Source organism: Grammomys surdaster, unplaced genomic scaffold (assembly GCF_004785775.1).
Source record: "Grammomys surdaster isolate TR1022 unplaced genomic scaffold, NIH_TR_1.0 147, whole genome shotgun sequence".
Classification (NCBI taxonomy): Eukaryota; Metazoa; Chordata; class Mammalia; order Rodentia; family Muridae; genus Grammomys; species Grammomys surdaster.
This window is the reverse complement of record NW_021604605.1, coordinates 558,350-574,159: the sequence shown is the minus strand read 5'-3', so window position 1 is coordinate 574,159 and position 15,810 is coordinate 558,350. Positions and strand designations below refer to the sequence as shown.

Here is a 15,810-nt window from a genome sequence, read left to right as displayed (position 1 = left end):
ATCAACTCTCACCTTTATGAACAATTGATTTTCACAAATGTTTCCAAATCAATTTGTTGAGTGAAAAAAAAAAGCCAACTGGAAGTCCCCAAGTGAAAGAGTACAACTGGATCCCTCCCTCCCGTCATGTTCAAAATTTGACCCAAATTTGACTAGTCTAAAACATCTTGAATATGAAATAAAAAGATTGTACCTCATTAGTGTACCCCAGGTTAAAGTGTTAGTTTTGCCATTGCTGTAACATAATGCCTAGCAAAGTGACAAAGCAACGAAAGGAAGAGTATATTTTGGTTCAATTTGAGGGTGTAGTTTATCAAATCGTGGAAGGCATTGTGTCAGGCTGGTTCTCTCTCTCTCTCTCTCTCTCTCTCTCTCTCTCTCTCTCTCTCTCTCCTCCCCTCTCTGGCAGGGATTTCACTGTGTATCCCTGGCTAGTCCGGAATTTACTATGTAGACCAGGCTGGCCTGTCTCTGCCTCCCCAGAGCTAGGATTAAAAACATGTGCACCAAATTTAGTTGCTTTTTTCCTTTTAATTCAGTCCAGGACCTCAGCCCATGGAGCAGAACAGTCCACAGTTCCAGAAGGGCTTCCCACCTCAATGTCAACACACCCTTGTAGCTTGCCAAGACTTTGTGTCCTCAGTGATTCTCCATGCTATCAAATTGACAATCAGTATTGGCCATCACAGCCAGCAGGTTTTCAGAATTATAGGAATTATCTTACACATTGTCCAAAAAAGTCTGTCCTTAGGTACCTTCGTATTACTTTTAACAGATCAATTATTTGCCTAATAGCTCCTCTGATTCTGTAAATTCATCATACAGTTTTAATCATATATTGAATCCTATCATGTTTGAAGTCCACAAATTACTTCCAATAGAAACATAAGTGAATTTTCTCTTTTAATTAGAAAGACGATGTCAAGATTCAGAACTAACATGAAATTGTAAAATCAAAACTAGATTCCAATTAATTTAGCGTTGTAGAGGATTTTTGAAAGTCTTGTTTAACTTGACTGGCCTTTTCTGGTGACATTTTATTTTCAGTTCTAAAGCTGTCTGATTTCCAAAATTTACATTTTCACCATCTGCAGAATATGCAAATAGAAGAGCAAAGTTTAGTTTGTACTTGGACAAGATGTCAACAATCTTTTTTGCATTGTATGTTCGGCAGGTTCTTTAGGCTGTCTGTAGGAATCAGGATGATTTGGAACTTACTTTTTCAAACTTTAAAAGTACCCAAAAGGTCAGAGAAACAGAAATTTGACACAGAACTTTTCATACAGTTGAAAGCACGATCTTCCCAGCTCTACCCTGGCACAGACCAACACATCTCATACCCTAACTTCCCTTTGTTCACCCACAAGAAATTTAGTTGTGAAGCTTAAATCAGGAAATGTAACCTTATTCCATTTCATACGTATCCGAGGGAACAGTACAACAATGCAGGTTTGTTTATATGGTGTGGCGTGGCTGAATTAGTGGCCACCAATTTCCCTTGAACGTGAGTGGTTTTGAAATGTTTAGTTTCAGACATCAAATAAATGTAAGAGACATTTAACTTATTTGCAAGTATTTGTCAGCCATGGTGGAATTTGAAATGCAGTTTCCACATGTGCTTTCACATGCTCCCTCTTCCTTGGTAAAATTCAACTGTTCAGCATGTTTGAGTTTGGTTATTGAACTCCCTCATCTATTTGTATATGTCCTTTCATCTGCTATTAAAATCTGAACATGTCTCCTCCTCGTCGTCCTCCTCGTCGTCCTCCTCCTCTTCCTCTCCTTCCTCCTCCTTCTCCACTTTTTTTTTTCCTTTTTGAGAAAGTGTTTCACTGTGTAGCCCTGGCTGGCCTTTAGTTTGCTAGCCGATTGTACTGGCTTAGAACTCAGTGATCTGCCTGCCTCTCCCCTCCTGAGTGCTGAGATTAAAGGCACGTGCCACCAATCCTGGCTCCAAAAGTGTTTCGTTTTAAGTGTTATTGTTACTGCTTTAAATCATATGGATGTGTCTGTCTGTGAGAATGTGCACATGAGTGCATGCACTCACAGAGACCATGGATGTCGGATGCCCCTGAAGCTGGAGCTTCAAGTCCTTGGAAGTGACCTGGTATCAGTGCTAAAGTGAACTCCAGGCCCCTGGAAGTACAGTATGTGCAGTTGATCACTGAGCTATCTCTTCGGCCCTGTAAAGAATATTTGTTGATTATCTACTCTGTGAAGGCATACTTCTCAGCACATATGATAAATAATCGAAATGATTGTGCCTTTGGATTAGCATTCTTTGCATGAATTTTTCCCAGAAGTGACACTCTTCATCCCAGACCAGGATACTCATGACAGAACAACAACAAAAGTGATTCCAACTAAGGGAGGCATGCTTGAAGTTAGTTTTATGGGGCTATGAAGGAGGTCAGATGACTCAAAGGCAACTGCATCACCGAAAAGGCCACCCCAGCACGGATGAGGGCTCAGGAAGCTTATATTTCTGGACCACCCTGCCCAGCTTGCAGGTGGCTCTAAGGAAGTCTCTCCTCTCCTCAGTACAATCCCTTAGGGTGTGACCTCCTGTCCTACCTTTCTGAACTTCCTGAGCCTTTTCAGTTTTGCTAGCTCTAGAGTCTCAAGAACCTCCTTCTTCCTGAAGGATGGAATGTTTCAATTCAGAGGAAATAGCTATGAAAAACCATTCACCTCAGATGGCTAACAATAGCATTCACAACACACTTCTATTCAGTCAGATGGCAGAATTGATTGACAGCTGTGTGTGACTGACACCTGGATCAACTACTTTCCATTCATAATAATGTCTCCTCTTAGGGCCTGGAGGAAGCCCAGAGTATAAGGCAGGAGTCCTAGACTGGAGAATTCTTTTCAAACATAATAGCTGTCACGTATTTATTTGAGAACTTTAGACCAACAGTATGCTATGTGGTTGGGATACAAAAAGTTGTAGGATGTGGTGATCCCTTTTCTCAAACAGACCACTGTCTAGTGGCAGAAGAAAGCACATGTAAGTTCAGTAGAACATGGACAATTATAAGACAGAGATCTGGGACTGGGCAGGGATGGGGACAAACTGGAAAGAAGCGTCACCTAGTCAAGGGGTAAGGCATGGCTCTAGGGACATATAGGGCTGCCACTATAAACTGAATCTTGAAGACTTATGGGTCTTAGTGCAAGAAAAATCTAAAAAGGGAGCTTTAAGAAGTAAGAAGTGGCTGGGCCGTGGTGGTGCACACCTTTAATCCCAGCACTTGGGAGGCAGAGGCAGGCAGATTTCTGAGTTCAAGGCCAGCCTGGTCTACAGAGTGAGTTCCAGGACAGTCAGGACTACACAGAGAAACCCTGTCTCGAAAAACCAAAAAGAAGAAGAAGGAGAAGAAGAAGGAGGCGGAGGAAGAGGGAGAGGAAGAGGAGGAGGAGGAGGAGGAGGAGGAGAAGAAGAAGAAAAAGAAAAAGAAGTAAGAAGTGATGCTTAATAAAATAAAGGCCTTTGTCTCTTTATTTCACTTAGCAGAAAAGCTGGGGACACTCAGTTACTTGTACATAGAATAAGGGACAAATGATTCCAAACCAACAACTGTAAAGCTAATTCTTCTAAAACTAATTTAGCATGTGTGTGTCCAAGTGTGCAGGCATGTTCACCCACATGGAAGTCAGAGATCAACTTGTGAGTATTAGTACCCATCGGGTAGGTCTGAAGGTAAGCCCAATTCCCTCCAAATCTAAAAGGCAATCCAACTAGCCAGAAACGCGCTCAACTTGGACTACAGGAGAATTTCTGGAGATTAGATAAAAGCCAGTATTCCCCAGAAACTTTTGGTTCCCATCTGTCAAAAGGAGTCGTTTGCTTTATCTCTAGCAGAAGGGACATATGGTTATCTGTTGCTTCCATTAGCATATCAAAGCACATGATAGGATCTCAAGTACCTGTTTCAACATCGAGCTAATAGCATCCTAGTCCTTCTCACCTGCTCCTCTACCTTACACTCCAGCTCACGTAGGCTTCTCTTTCTCCAGCTACACTTTCTCCTTGTAACCCTGCTCTCTCTGGCTCTGTCTCTCTGTCTCTGACTCTGTCTCTTTCTCTCTTTCTGCTCCTGCTTCTCTCCCTGTTTTTTCTATCCTCTAACTCTTCCTATTCTTCACTCTCTCTCAGATAACCTGGCCATGTCCAGTCTGCTAAGCGGCCTTCAGTAGTCTTCTTTCTCCATCTGCTCTGGACTCTTCCAAATGCCTCTGGCTCTCTCTCTCTCTCTCTCTCTCTCTCTCTCTCTCTCTCTCTCTCTCATATCTACAATTAAAAACTTTCCCCGTAACCATGCCATAGAGCAGTTGTGTCCTCAGTTTATACAGTACCCTCCTCTTTTCTGGGTTCTGAGGCATGAGCTCAGAGGCTTGGGGATCTGCGCCTTTACCCATCTTGTTAGCGCCCTAAAACTAACGCTTGTAGCTAATATTTGAGGAATTCTATGAGACAGAAAATGTCAACAATTGTTTCTTTAAAAGAAAGTTTTTTTTTTAAGATTGAGTAATTCTTTATTTTTACATACTTGGTGAAGGAGCTTTCCTTAAACATTTTCTCCAGTGGAAAACAGAGCATGAAAAGCGGCTTCCAGCTGCTCTGCTCAGGGCCTGGGCTCCTCCTTGCCCGAATGATGAGAAGAAGGGGTGTATTTCCCCTCTTTCATTAGCTTTTCCCTGCTGTCTCTTGATGTCATGCATTCGCCTCATCGTTTTGAACCACAGAAAGCATTCCTCAAAGTCTTCAAACTCTATCTTGCACTCTTTCTTTGCCCGGGCAGCACCGATCGCATGTGCACACTCTCCACTCTTTTTCAAAAGCGTGGCACCGAGCAGCATTCTTGTAGGGCTGTTCAGCACTTAGGAACATAAAGTGACGGTCTAGGCTAATGCCCAGGTTTTTCTGAATATCAAGGAAAGACATGGCTCTATGTTTTTCCTACTGGTTTTTGCTTTGACAGCAAAATCAAGCAGATGCCAGTTAACTGCGCACTTCAACAGTGCCCTTGTCAGGTCCCTGGGTGCAGTTCACTCAGGACAGCCGGCCTAAAAGAAAGATTTTTAAAAATATAATTTATTTTTTACGTGTGTGTGTGTGTGTGTGTGTGTGTTGTGAGCATGTAAAAGAGGTGCTGTCAGGTCTCCTGAAGCTGGAGTGACAGGCAGGTGTGAGCCAATCACTGTTTGTGTTCAGTTCATCCTGCCCGTTGCCTCCATGTCTCCATGAGAATATCAGATTCCTAACAAATATTGTCCAGATAAAATTTCTCCCATGTTCTAGTTTTACAGCCCTTGAGGTGGTGTAGATCTGTCAACCTGGTCATGTTATATAACCAACAATCAAAGTAGGACCAAAGCCAGTGGCAACAACACATATTAGTGAGTATCCCCATTAAAAAAAAAAAAAAAGGTTTGGTGTAAAAACCACAACTATGACCCTGGAGTGTAGCTCAGTGGGAGACAGACAAAGGCATGGGTTCAGTTTCCTCCACGACTTAAAAAATAGCTTTACTCTAATTTTCAGTTTTATTTCAATTTCTTTTTTTCTTTTTTCTATTTATTTATTTATTTATTTATTTATTTATTTATTTATTTTGCTTTTTGAGACAGAGTTTCTCTGTATAGCCCCGGCTGTCCTGGAACTCAGTCTGTAGACCAGGCTGGTCTCGAACTCAGAAATCCACCTGCCTCTTCCTCCCAAGTGCTGGGATTAAAGGTGTGCACCACTACTGCCCAGCTATTTCAACTTCTATTTAAATGAAACCTAAATAAAAGAGGTGACACTTCCGTCATGGGTTCACATTTGTTTATGTGCTTCCTCAAGGTAACGTCCTCCACTGTACCAGAAAGTACGTAATGAGTCCATTTTTAATCTAACATGTAAGAGGCAATTGGTGTATCTTCAGTGAATGAATGAGTGATCCACCAGTGTTGATTATATCCAAAAGCTCATGGGCACATAGGCATACTTAGGTTACAGTCAAAACATTGCACCAATTCTCCTAAAATGAATGGAAAGGTTTCTACATTTATTTATTTATTTATTTATTTATTTATTTATTTATTTGGGTTTTCAAGACAGGATTTCTCTGTGTAGCCCTGACTGTCCTGGAACTCACTCTATAGACCAGGCTGGCCTCGAAATGGAAAGGTTTCTTAACCTGAGAAGTCTAAGGAAGCATATATCTAGACCCTGACTTTCAGAATCCCCAGGAGATGGTAAAAAACAAACATTCAAACAAACAAACAAACAAACAAAAACACTACTGTATTTTTAGCAGGCTCCCAGTTCTTATTTCCATGGCTTAATTGCTGGGCATGGAAGAGCAACATACCAGCACAGGGTGTGATTGTGTCTCGAGAAAATTCTGCCTTATAAACTGAAAGAAGAAGGAAACTTTAGAAGAAACCAACATAGCATCCAAGTGACAGATCTAGGGAACTGTTGTTTGAGCCAAGGAAAATGGAAGATTCAGGGCTGGAGAGATGGCTCAGTGGTTAAGAGCATGTTGCTGCTCTTGGAGAGACAGATGTCCAGATCACAGAACCCACATGGCAGCTCACAACCACTTGTAAGTCCAGCATCAGAGAGCCCAATACACTTGTCTAGCCTCTGTAGGCATCAGATACATGTGGTACACAATACATACAAGTAGGAAAAATACCCAGGTGCATCGTTAAAAGTAAGAAAAGATGGAAATTTCAAGTCAAGTAGATAGTCCAAAGTGTACAATGTAATTGATATGAAATGAAAAGAAAAACTCAAGAAACAGGAAAAAAGATTTATCATGGGATTTGAGCATATTTTTTAGTAAATACATGACAACAGAATTCATATTTTTCTGGATCATTGACCTGTCTTCGAAGATCCAGGTCAAAAGAATGGCTCTCAGGGATGTACTTCCTGGTTTTCTGGGCAGTGTCCAAAAATCCTTGGGGAGTGTGATTATGTTAGAGAAGTTCATCTATTGCACTGAAAGCTAGTGAGTGGACTTACTACATCTTTTTCATGGAGAAATCCTTGAAGCCAGGACCTGTGTCTTTGTCTCTATTTTCAGCTCTTTTATCCCCTCAGTTTTATTTAAAAATACTTTATATATTTAAGTTGTACAACTTGATGAGTTTGTGGGGGATTTCTTCTTATTTATTTCTAAATTTATTCATTTTTGTTTTATGTGTATGAGTATTCAGCCTGCATGCTTGTCTGTGTACCATGTGTATGCCTAGTGCCTTTGGAGTTACAAAGATGGCAGTGGTCCCTCTGGTACTTGAATTACAGGTGATTGTGAGCCACCATGTGGGTCCTAGGAATTGAACCCAAGTTCTCTGCCAGAACAGCCAGTGCTCTTGACTTCTGAGCCATCTGTCTAGCTGCACATTTATTTTTGAGCCGGGGTCTTGCTGTGTAGCCCAGGCTAGCTTAGAAATCGCAAGACCCTCCTGCTTCGAATTCTGAGAGCAGGGGTTACAGGTGAGCATCCTCAGTCACATCCAGCCTCCACTTGCTGTGTTAGTAAGGAGCTATGCCGTGCCCCCTTTCAAATCGCTACAATCTCCCATACTACTTGCCATACAGAAGCCATCTGTAATGTCTGTTGAAGAAATGGCTGGAGAGTAACTGGAGGCAAAGGGCAGTGGAAGAAGATGGATCTTTTAAGAGTGGAGGCAAGCTAGAGCAAAGCATCCTGTGCCCCAGGGCAGAGCAAGTGGATCAGAGCGAGATGGATGGATAAGATCTTAGCTCAGATGGTGTTGGAACCTTTGCTGAGTATGAAGTACAAAAAAAATGCAGTAACCAGAGCCCGAAGGAGAAGAGAAGAGTATTGGTACTGGTGAATCAATAGATCATTGTGGCCTATGCTATATCCCCAGGCATGAAGTAACAGGCTGCATCCATCAGGCATGCTAATTGGGACTGGTCACCACACCTGGGCCCGAAGGTAACTGAATCCACTGGTAACTTCTCACTGTCTGTAAGGTACTTCCTGCTAACACCACCTGTTGTGGCCATTTGTCTTTTTCTTACTAGACTGTAATCAGTTGAAAGGAAAAGCTATGTCTTAATCATTCCCTAAGTGTTGTGTAGCCGACCACACTGCTTTGTAGACATCAGGCAGTGCATGTCTCTGCCTTAGGCATCCACCTTTAGCACGTCGTTCTGTATTGGTTTACTTGATGGCCTCAGTATTTTAGACCATGAACTAAATGGGCTTGTGTCAGAGTAATCTGTTTCCTTTCCATTTGGAACTTAGTTTTGAAAACTTAGTTTTGAAAACTTTTATTGGCTTAAATTGTGTTCAAGTGAGTGCATGGATGAAAGAATGGATGAAAGATGGTAAAAAAAAATGTGCAACTAGGGCGTCAAAAAGACCACATGCTGTTCTGCACTTTCTCTTACATATTTATCTGTGTCATTATGGCATCAATAAACCTATAGAACTTGGAAGATGGTGATGGATGGCCTATGATTTACATACAGTTCAAATGAAATACACATTGTGGATCTTCCTATGCAAATCTCTAGTCCCTGCCTTAGAGAGTAACCAGAGGCAAAGGGCAGTGGGAGCAGGTGGATCTTTTAAGAGTGAAAACAAGCTGGCGCAAAGCAACTGGTGCCCGATGCAGAGGGAGCTTCCAGAGCATGGGAGAGATGCGAATTAAGGAAGAAGAAGAAGAAGAAGAGGAGGAGGAGGAGGAGGAGGAGGAGGAAGAAAGCTCAGTTCTAGTTGCTAAAATCAGGACAGACAGATAGCTCAGGACCTGTAGGTCCTCATTGAGTTCCATTTGAGTGAATCAATGTTACACCTCTATGGTAACTGTTTCCTTGTGCAATGATATTTAAGGTTGACCTTGAAAAGAAAAAAAATTAAAAATTGATGAAACAATGTGTAAAACCTTTGGATTAAGAATGTAAATCTACTGTTGTAGGAAACATGGCTAGATCAAAGACAGCGTTTTAATGCCTCGCTGGTGCATTAGATTTTTTTTCTTTTTTAAAAATGTTTTTTCCTTGCAGAGGCCAGAAGAAAATAATAAAAGTTGCCCCTCACATAAAGTATACTACATCCCCAGGCATTATTCTAATGTGATTTGTATATATTAACTAATTTCTCACAACATTTTGTGAGGGATACCGTTGCGTTCTCCATTTTAGAATTGATATGTCTGAGGGACGAGAGGTAATACAACGTGATCAAGGTCATAGAGCTAGAAGTGAGGGAGCTGAGATTCACAGTCAAGAGTATGGCTCCAATAAGCTAAAAAAAAAAAAAAAAAAAAAAAGAGCGCTCGCTGGTTTAGGTATGTAGCTCATTTATGTAGAACATAAAGAAAATCGCTCATCTTCTTTGATTATGGCAACTCCAGCATTTACAAAGAGCCAGCCAGCTATTACACCAGGGACGGTAATACATGCTTCAGTTGCATCCTTAGTCTTCTTCACAATAAACTTGGGAGGTATTTCATCCTCATTTCCAAGACATTCTCCCTCCCGTCCATAAAAAGTAAGGTTGAGTGATTAAAACGATTAGCCCAAAGACGGCCATGCAAGCGGGCAAATCGCACTGGGAGCTCTGTCTTTGCTGGCAGTGAAATCAGGCGAAAGGAGGACCCCACAGGGATGCCAGGAGAGTACAATGAAATAATGGATGTAAAAAGGCCTCGACGAACAAGTGCAAGGGCTAAGGCCTGTGCATTTGCGTCGCGGGAAAACCGGTTCTCCAGGACCTGGTCCCAGGCTTTCTGGCCCCAACCCAACGCCTTCTCCTCCCAGTGCCCGGCTTTCTCTTCAAATCTCTTTCTCCGTCTCCTCCACTCCTACCCCCCAAGCCTCAGCCGGGCGGCAGAGCGGAGAATAGAAGGTACGCGCGCGAGCAGGAGGCGGGGCGCTCGCCCCGAACCTTTCGAGGGGCTGGTCTGCGCGCGTGCGCGGTACTTCGGCGGCTTCAACCGCCCCAGCTCGGTGGCCAATCAGAGTCCCCGGCGCGCTCGAGACGTCTCAACGTCCTGTGGGTCGTGTGCGTACGGAGGGAGGCAACGTAAGGGCGCTCGGCGAGCCCGTCTCTCCTCGAATGAAAGGAAACAACCCCTGGCTACAGAGCCCCGCTCTTCGGCAGTGCCGGAGAACCGACTCCCGCCTTCCCCGTCTCCCCTCGTGGGCGCTGTCCTCCCTTCGCCCAGTCGTGAGCCCCACTGGTGAGTTCCCCGCGGTAGCTAGGGGCCCCCCATTCTCTGGCGGGAGAAGACGAAGAGGATGGCGGTAGCCAGGCCGCCGCCCCTGCCCGTTGTTACGGGGGGACTCGCGGTGGTCTCCTTCATTGTCAGGGACCCCCAGAGGCGCCGCGCATTGTCGGTGCTCCCTACAGGGGCTGGCGACCTAGTGCCGCGGGGGCGCTGAGGGACATGCTAGGCGGCAGCCTGGACTTCGGGGGAGGGGGCTTCACATCGGAGGAGAGAAAAACTGGGATGGGGGTTCAAAAAAGAACTCTGCTGTCGCTTAGATCCTTTCAGTGGTGAGGAGGGTGACTCTACTTTCGAAGTGTAAGAGAAAAAAATGGTTAGGATGGCATGAGGGCGAGCTTTACTGAATGAGGGGGAGAAAAAGAAAAACTCCCCGGTAAGGGGAATCGGGTGAAAGTGATGGATAAGGAGATGCTTTGGAGTCAGGTCCTTAGAGGACGAACTCCTGGGGAAGGGAGGAGTGTGAAGAAGGTGATATTTTCCTGAATTCCAGAGACTTGGCCAAGGACAATCGGAGGCCGGGGGGACCCTGACTTTCTGGCTGAAAGAAACCTACTAAAGTGTTGGGAAAGAAGAGACTTTTTTGAGTTTATCCAGCGCCTTGGTTAGACGGACATCTAGAAGCCCGTGTGCAATTGGGGAATAAATAACGGAGAAAATCCGCTCTGTTTCCTGTCTGGTCCTTTATTACATGGGCGAACAGCACGGTGTTCTTTTGCAATTTCTATTCGTTTCGATATTCTGTGTGAAAGTGAAAAATCTTTTGATCTTTGAAAAGCCTTTAATTTTCCTCTGGTTCCTACGTAATATCGGGTCTTATTCATACAGTTCAAATTTCTTCACTACCCTTTGGCTTGAAACAACTGGAAAATTCCTTTAGTTTCCTTTTGAATAACCGCAAAAAAAAAGAAAAAAAAAAAGCAGTGCGAAGCATGTAATAATATCGTGCAACCAAATTCAGGTGCCCTTCCGGTACATTTCCTATTCATTTATTTCTCTTCACTGTAACTTTGCTGATAGAAAGACCGTGTTATCTTTGGAGGATCGTACTTATATCTGTGAATTTTAACTGGCTTGCATGCGGAAGGTTTTTCATCTTCCGGAACTACAGTTTTTGTTTTGTTTTGTTTGTTTTTCGGTAGAAAACGTTCTTTTAAGATAGCAGCCATTGAAGAAGCTCTCGAGTTGGTTCTCGAATGCCCTCTTTGGTCATCCAGGTGGTTTCTACCTCCATGCTTCACAGCATCTGGGAAAATCAGAAATGCATTCATTGTTTCAGCCGCGTTTATTTTTTCAGACATTTAAACAAATTTTCCCATAAGGATACTGTTGTTTCACCTCTACACGTTATCCATAACATTACCTTTCTTTAAAGGGAAAGGTCTCATTGTCGGGTTAAAGTATTGAACTTTGAGCTTTGCCTGTTCTTGAAAAACCTTTAAATTAAATCGAAAGCACTAAATAGATGTTTTTGAACCCCACAGTAATGCTGATTGAATGTCCTTATTCTTCTTACCCTAGACCACAAGTGTGACAGCAGTAGATAAAAATCTGTATTTTTTTGATAGACAGTTTTGCTAGGCGTCATTGTTTCCATGATGGGCTCGGCTGCTGCATGTTTTATAAGGCAGATGTAAAAAATCAGCAAGCTATGCACACATGCATTATTTGAATTTTAGTGGAAAAATCCAATTAGTCATTGCATAGCAGGGCAAAATTTTAATCGTTTGTTGCAAGTTTGTGTGTTTCTGTTCACTTTACAAATAAAATACAAATTACCAAGAAATACATTGAATGTTTTACAATGCAAAGTAAGTATATATGTATATATATTCTCTTTTAGATTTTGGAATTTTTGGTATCAGAAAAGCAGGTTCTGAAAAGTAAGATAAAAAATACACTGTTTATTAATCAAAAGAGACAATATTCAATAAAGATGGGCTGGGGGGTACCATTTCTGAGTCAATTTTGGGAATAAAGAGTAATTTTTTTCCTCTAAGAATTTTGCTTATCTTCACCATTTTTTTTAAAGCTGGTGATAGGATTGTTTAGAAACAAGATACCTATGAAGATTAGATTTATAATGTACCATCCTTTCAGCTGGCCTGGATGAGCTGGAGAAATGCTGAATACACCATGGTAACTTAACAGTGCACATTATTCATTGCATGGTAGTAAAGAAAACACATTTAGAACTCCAGTAGCAGATCTGGGTGCTATTTATGAATCTTGGTATTTTTGCATAGCTCTAAAAACTGGAGCAGCTATATTTTTCATAAAGCAAGTGGACATATACTTGCCAGAGGAAATGCAAACACACTTCCTCTTTTGTTTCTTTTGTTTCTCTGCTTTCTTTCTTTTTTTTTTTTTTAAAAAAAAACTTTATTTATTTATTTATTATAAGTACACTGTAGCTGTCTTCAGACACCCCACAAGAGGGCATCAGATCTCATTGCAGATGGTTGTGAGCCACCATGTGGTTGCTGGGATTTGAACTCATGACCTCTAGAAGAGCAGTCAGTGCTCTTAACCACTGAGCCATCTCACCAGCCCCCGCTTTCTTTTTTTTTAATGCTAAAAGATTTGCTGCCTATTTCCAATCAGTTTCACAGTTTATAGCCAGTGTTCTGAAATCAGTATTATTGAGAAGTGCCCCCATGGCACTTGGGAGACTGAGGTATTTAAAATTATAGATAGCATTGAGAGTTTGTTAAACCCATCAAAGGAGAGACAGCAAGACCTTTGAAGTCTTGTTCAAAAGCAAATAGTGGATATAAATTAATGAGAAGAACTGTTTTCTTTGTGGCCTCAGATTATGTTACATCCTGATGATCCACCGTGACTAGCTCAGAATGGCGCATTACCTTGCTGCTACTGCTGCTGCTAGTGCTGAAGAGATGCTTCTCAGAGAGTTACCGACTGAGTTAGGGAGCCAAGTCTCTAAGCAAGATGTCCTGACAAGATTGAAATGTATATAAATGGCAGTAACTTACTAAGCTAATTTGAAGACAGAAGTTTGTGATTCTGTAGATTGTGATGACTGTTCCAGCAACCTGGTTCTGAGCTGCTTATTCCCAGTAATTGGGTGAATTATGCAGATCAAAACACTGATTTGAAATTTGTTGAAAGATGATATTAAATGATCTGTGTTGAGAATGATGATCCAAATCTGTAGACTTCTGTGTTACAGCTTTTCTTCCCTTTTTTGGTTTGACTATACAACCTATAATTATAATCTGATCAAATGCAAGGCTCACTCAGAATTTTCCTTCCACTGTACAGCATTGCTAACTTACATATGGAAGTTACTGCATGTAGGAGACCACTATCAGATTGGCTTTTAATAAGTACACTTGGGATAAATCTCAGTCAAATAAATGGTTTAGTAAACCAGGCAGTGGTAGTGCATGCCTTTAATCCCAGCACTTGGGAGGCAGAGGCAGGTGGATCTCTGAGTTCGAGAGTTCGAGGCTAGCCTGGTCTACAGAGTGAGTTCCAGGACAGCCAGGGCTACACAGAGAAACCCTGTCTCGAAAAAAAAAAAAACAAAAAAACAAAAAAATGGTTTAGTAAATATTGAGGTCCTAAAGAATGGATTTTATGGTACAACATTAGAAGCTTTATTATTTCATTACATGAAAAACAGAATAGCAATAGTCTAAGGTCAAAAACATGATTTTCTTAAATTTGAAGTATTTGAAGTTTTAAAAATAATTGTTTCAAAGTTATGCTTAATTTTACTTTTAATACTTTACCCAGTATGTGAACTGGAAGAAATTAAGCAATTAAAGAATTCAGTTATCTCACTATTTCTCGTTTTCTTCGTAGCTCTAAATTGTTCTCAGACCATTATCATTTTGTTTCCTTTATGGACCTGTGCCTAAACTTGAAACTTACTTTTTATCTTTAATTGTACTAGTGGATGATTTAACTTTGTGATTTTGGTTTTCTGTATATTTTTGAGACGGGTCCTCAGGCTCACCCAGACAGGCCACATCTTCATGATCTTTTGCCTGAATGTTCTAAGTGCTAAGGTTATAGCCATGAACCACTACATGTCACTGTCATACATCCTTATCACACAAGAGTCATTTTAGTTCACATATTCTCTAATTTGAATTTATTTAGATTTCTCTCAATTACTCTAGATTTGATTGTGATCTCAACACTTCTCTCTTCCCCTTTCTTAACATGTATTATATACGGAAGGCATCTTGGGTCTTGATGTTTATCTATACTAATATTTAAGTAACTATATTAAAACCGAGGTCAGACATTAAACTACTTGTGTGGATACATATAAGCTAAGTTTTAATTGAAATTAACCATTTCATTGCCATTCTTTTTTTCTGTAGCATTTCTTAAGGCTTAAAGTGGCATTCTCTAAACAATTACAAAATCATGTCAAGCTCAATTGAACAGAAAAAAGGGTCTACAAGACAGCGTAAATGTGGCTTTTGTAAGTCAAATAGAGACAAGGAATGTGGACAATTACTGATTTCTGAAAACCAGAAGGTGGCAGCACACCATAAGTGCATGGTGAGTATATGGACATCCATCAAGAGACCTCAAAACCATTCTCGAGAGAGAATCTTAGTAACTAACCTATTAGTATTGCTCAATAGGCAAGCAAAGGAAGGCTAGATTTTTAAGAAATGCTTTAACACTATGCAATATCACTTTAATAGAAAATTCATTTTTAAGTTTAACATCTTAGTCATTATCCTGATGTAATTATATGCGAACTGTAATTTTTTCAAATGTTATTTATAGCTGTTTTCATCTGCTTTGGTATCTTCACATACTGATAATGAGAGTCTTGGTGGATTTTCTATTGAAGATGTCCAAAAGGAAATTAAAAGAGGCACAAAGCTGGTAAGTTGGTATTTCTGCCTCTTAACCATAAGAATTACTTAAAACTCATGAAGAAAGAAATTACTTATTTTAAATCGATTACTTTGTAAATTTCTGATAATTTTAAATTGTGGGCTGTTTTTATTTTCTAGCGAATAAATCCAAAACTTGATTTGTTTACAACTCATGAAAAAGCAGTGAATCAATATCTTGAAATATTTCTTCTCAAATGGAAAATCTTCTTAAAGCCTGTGATCACTTACAAAATAAGCAGTTTACTTAATATGCATGTATTATGTTTAAAAATCTTCACTCAAATGTATTTTTCATAATTCTGGTATGTCTTCACTTTTCATCATAAAGTTAGTATGGGTCATCACAAACCGAGATGACAGTGGCCCCTCAGCAGGAAAGTGATAACTCTTGCTACAGAATCTTGTTCTGGAGTTTGGCTATATGACACAATATATATGACTTTGGATAACTTTTGGTGCATCTTTCAGGAATTTTTCTGAAGCTGTGCTAGACTTATGTTTCTATAGTTATCTTCACCAGTAATCAGAGTGGCAAGATATTATATTGCTCCTTGGGAAAAGTAGTGTCATCTCAATGGGTATTTACAACACCCGGCTTATCACGCAAAACTTAATTGAGTGAAAGATTTCTTTTCATTTGGCTGTTTTTCCTAATTGA

At 40.9% G+C, this 15,810-nt stretch overlaps 1 protein-coding gene and 1 pseudogene across 2 annotated transcripts in view; one reads left to right on the top strand and one right to left on the bottom strand.

Moving 5' to 3' along the window:
* Positions 1-4,628: 4,628 nt before the first annotated feature.
* LOC114619122 lies at positions 4,629-4,948 on the bottom strand (annotated as a pseudogene).
* A 5,047-nt stretch (positions 4,949-9,995) lies between these two features.
* Phf6 (PHD finger protein 6) overlaps positions 9,996-15,810 on the top strand; it is a 44,698-nt gene continuing 38,883 nt past the window's right edge. Inside the window, exons 1-3 of one of the 2 annotated variants that reach the window (XM_028765009.1) lie at positions 9,996-10,218; positions 14,619-14,802; positions 15,037-15,138. In XM_028765009.1, the coding sequence (XP_028620842.1) occupies positions 14,665-14,802; positions 15,037-15,138 (240 nt within the window). In that variant the 5' untranslated portion in view covers positions 9,996-10,218; positions 14,619-14,664. The remainder of the gene's footprint in view (positions 10,219-14,618; positions 14,803-15,036; positions 15,139-15,810) is intronic. The other variant, XM_028765010.1, reaches the window with a different exon arrangement.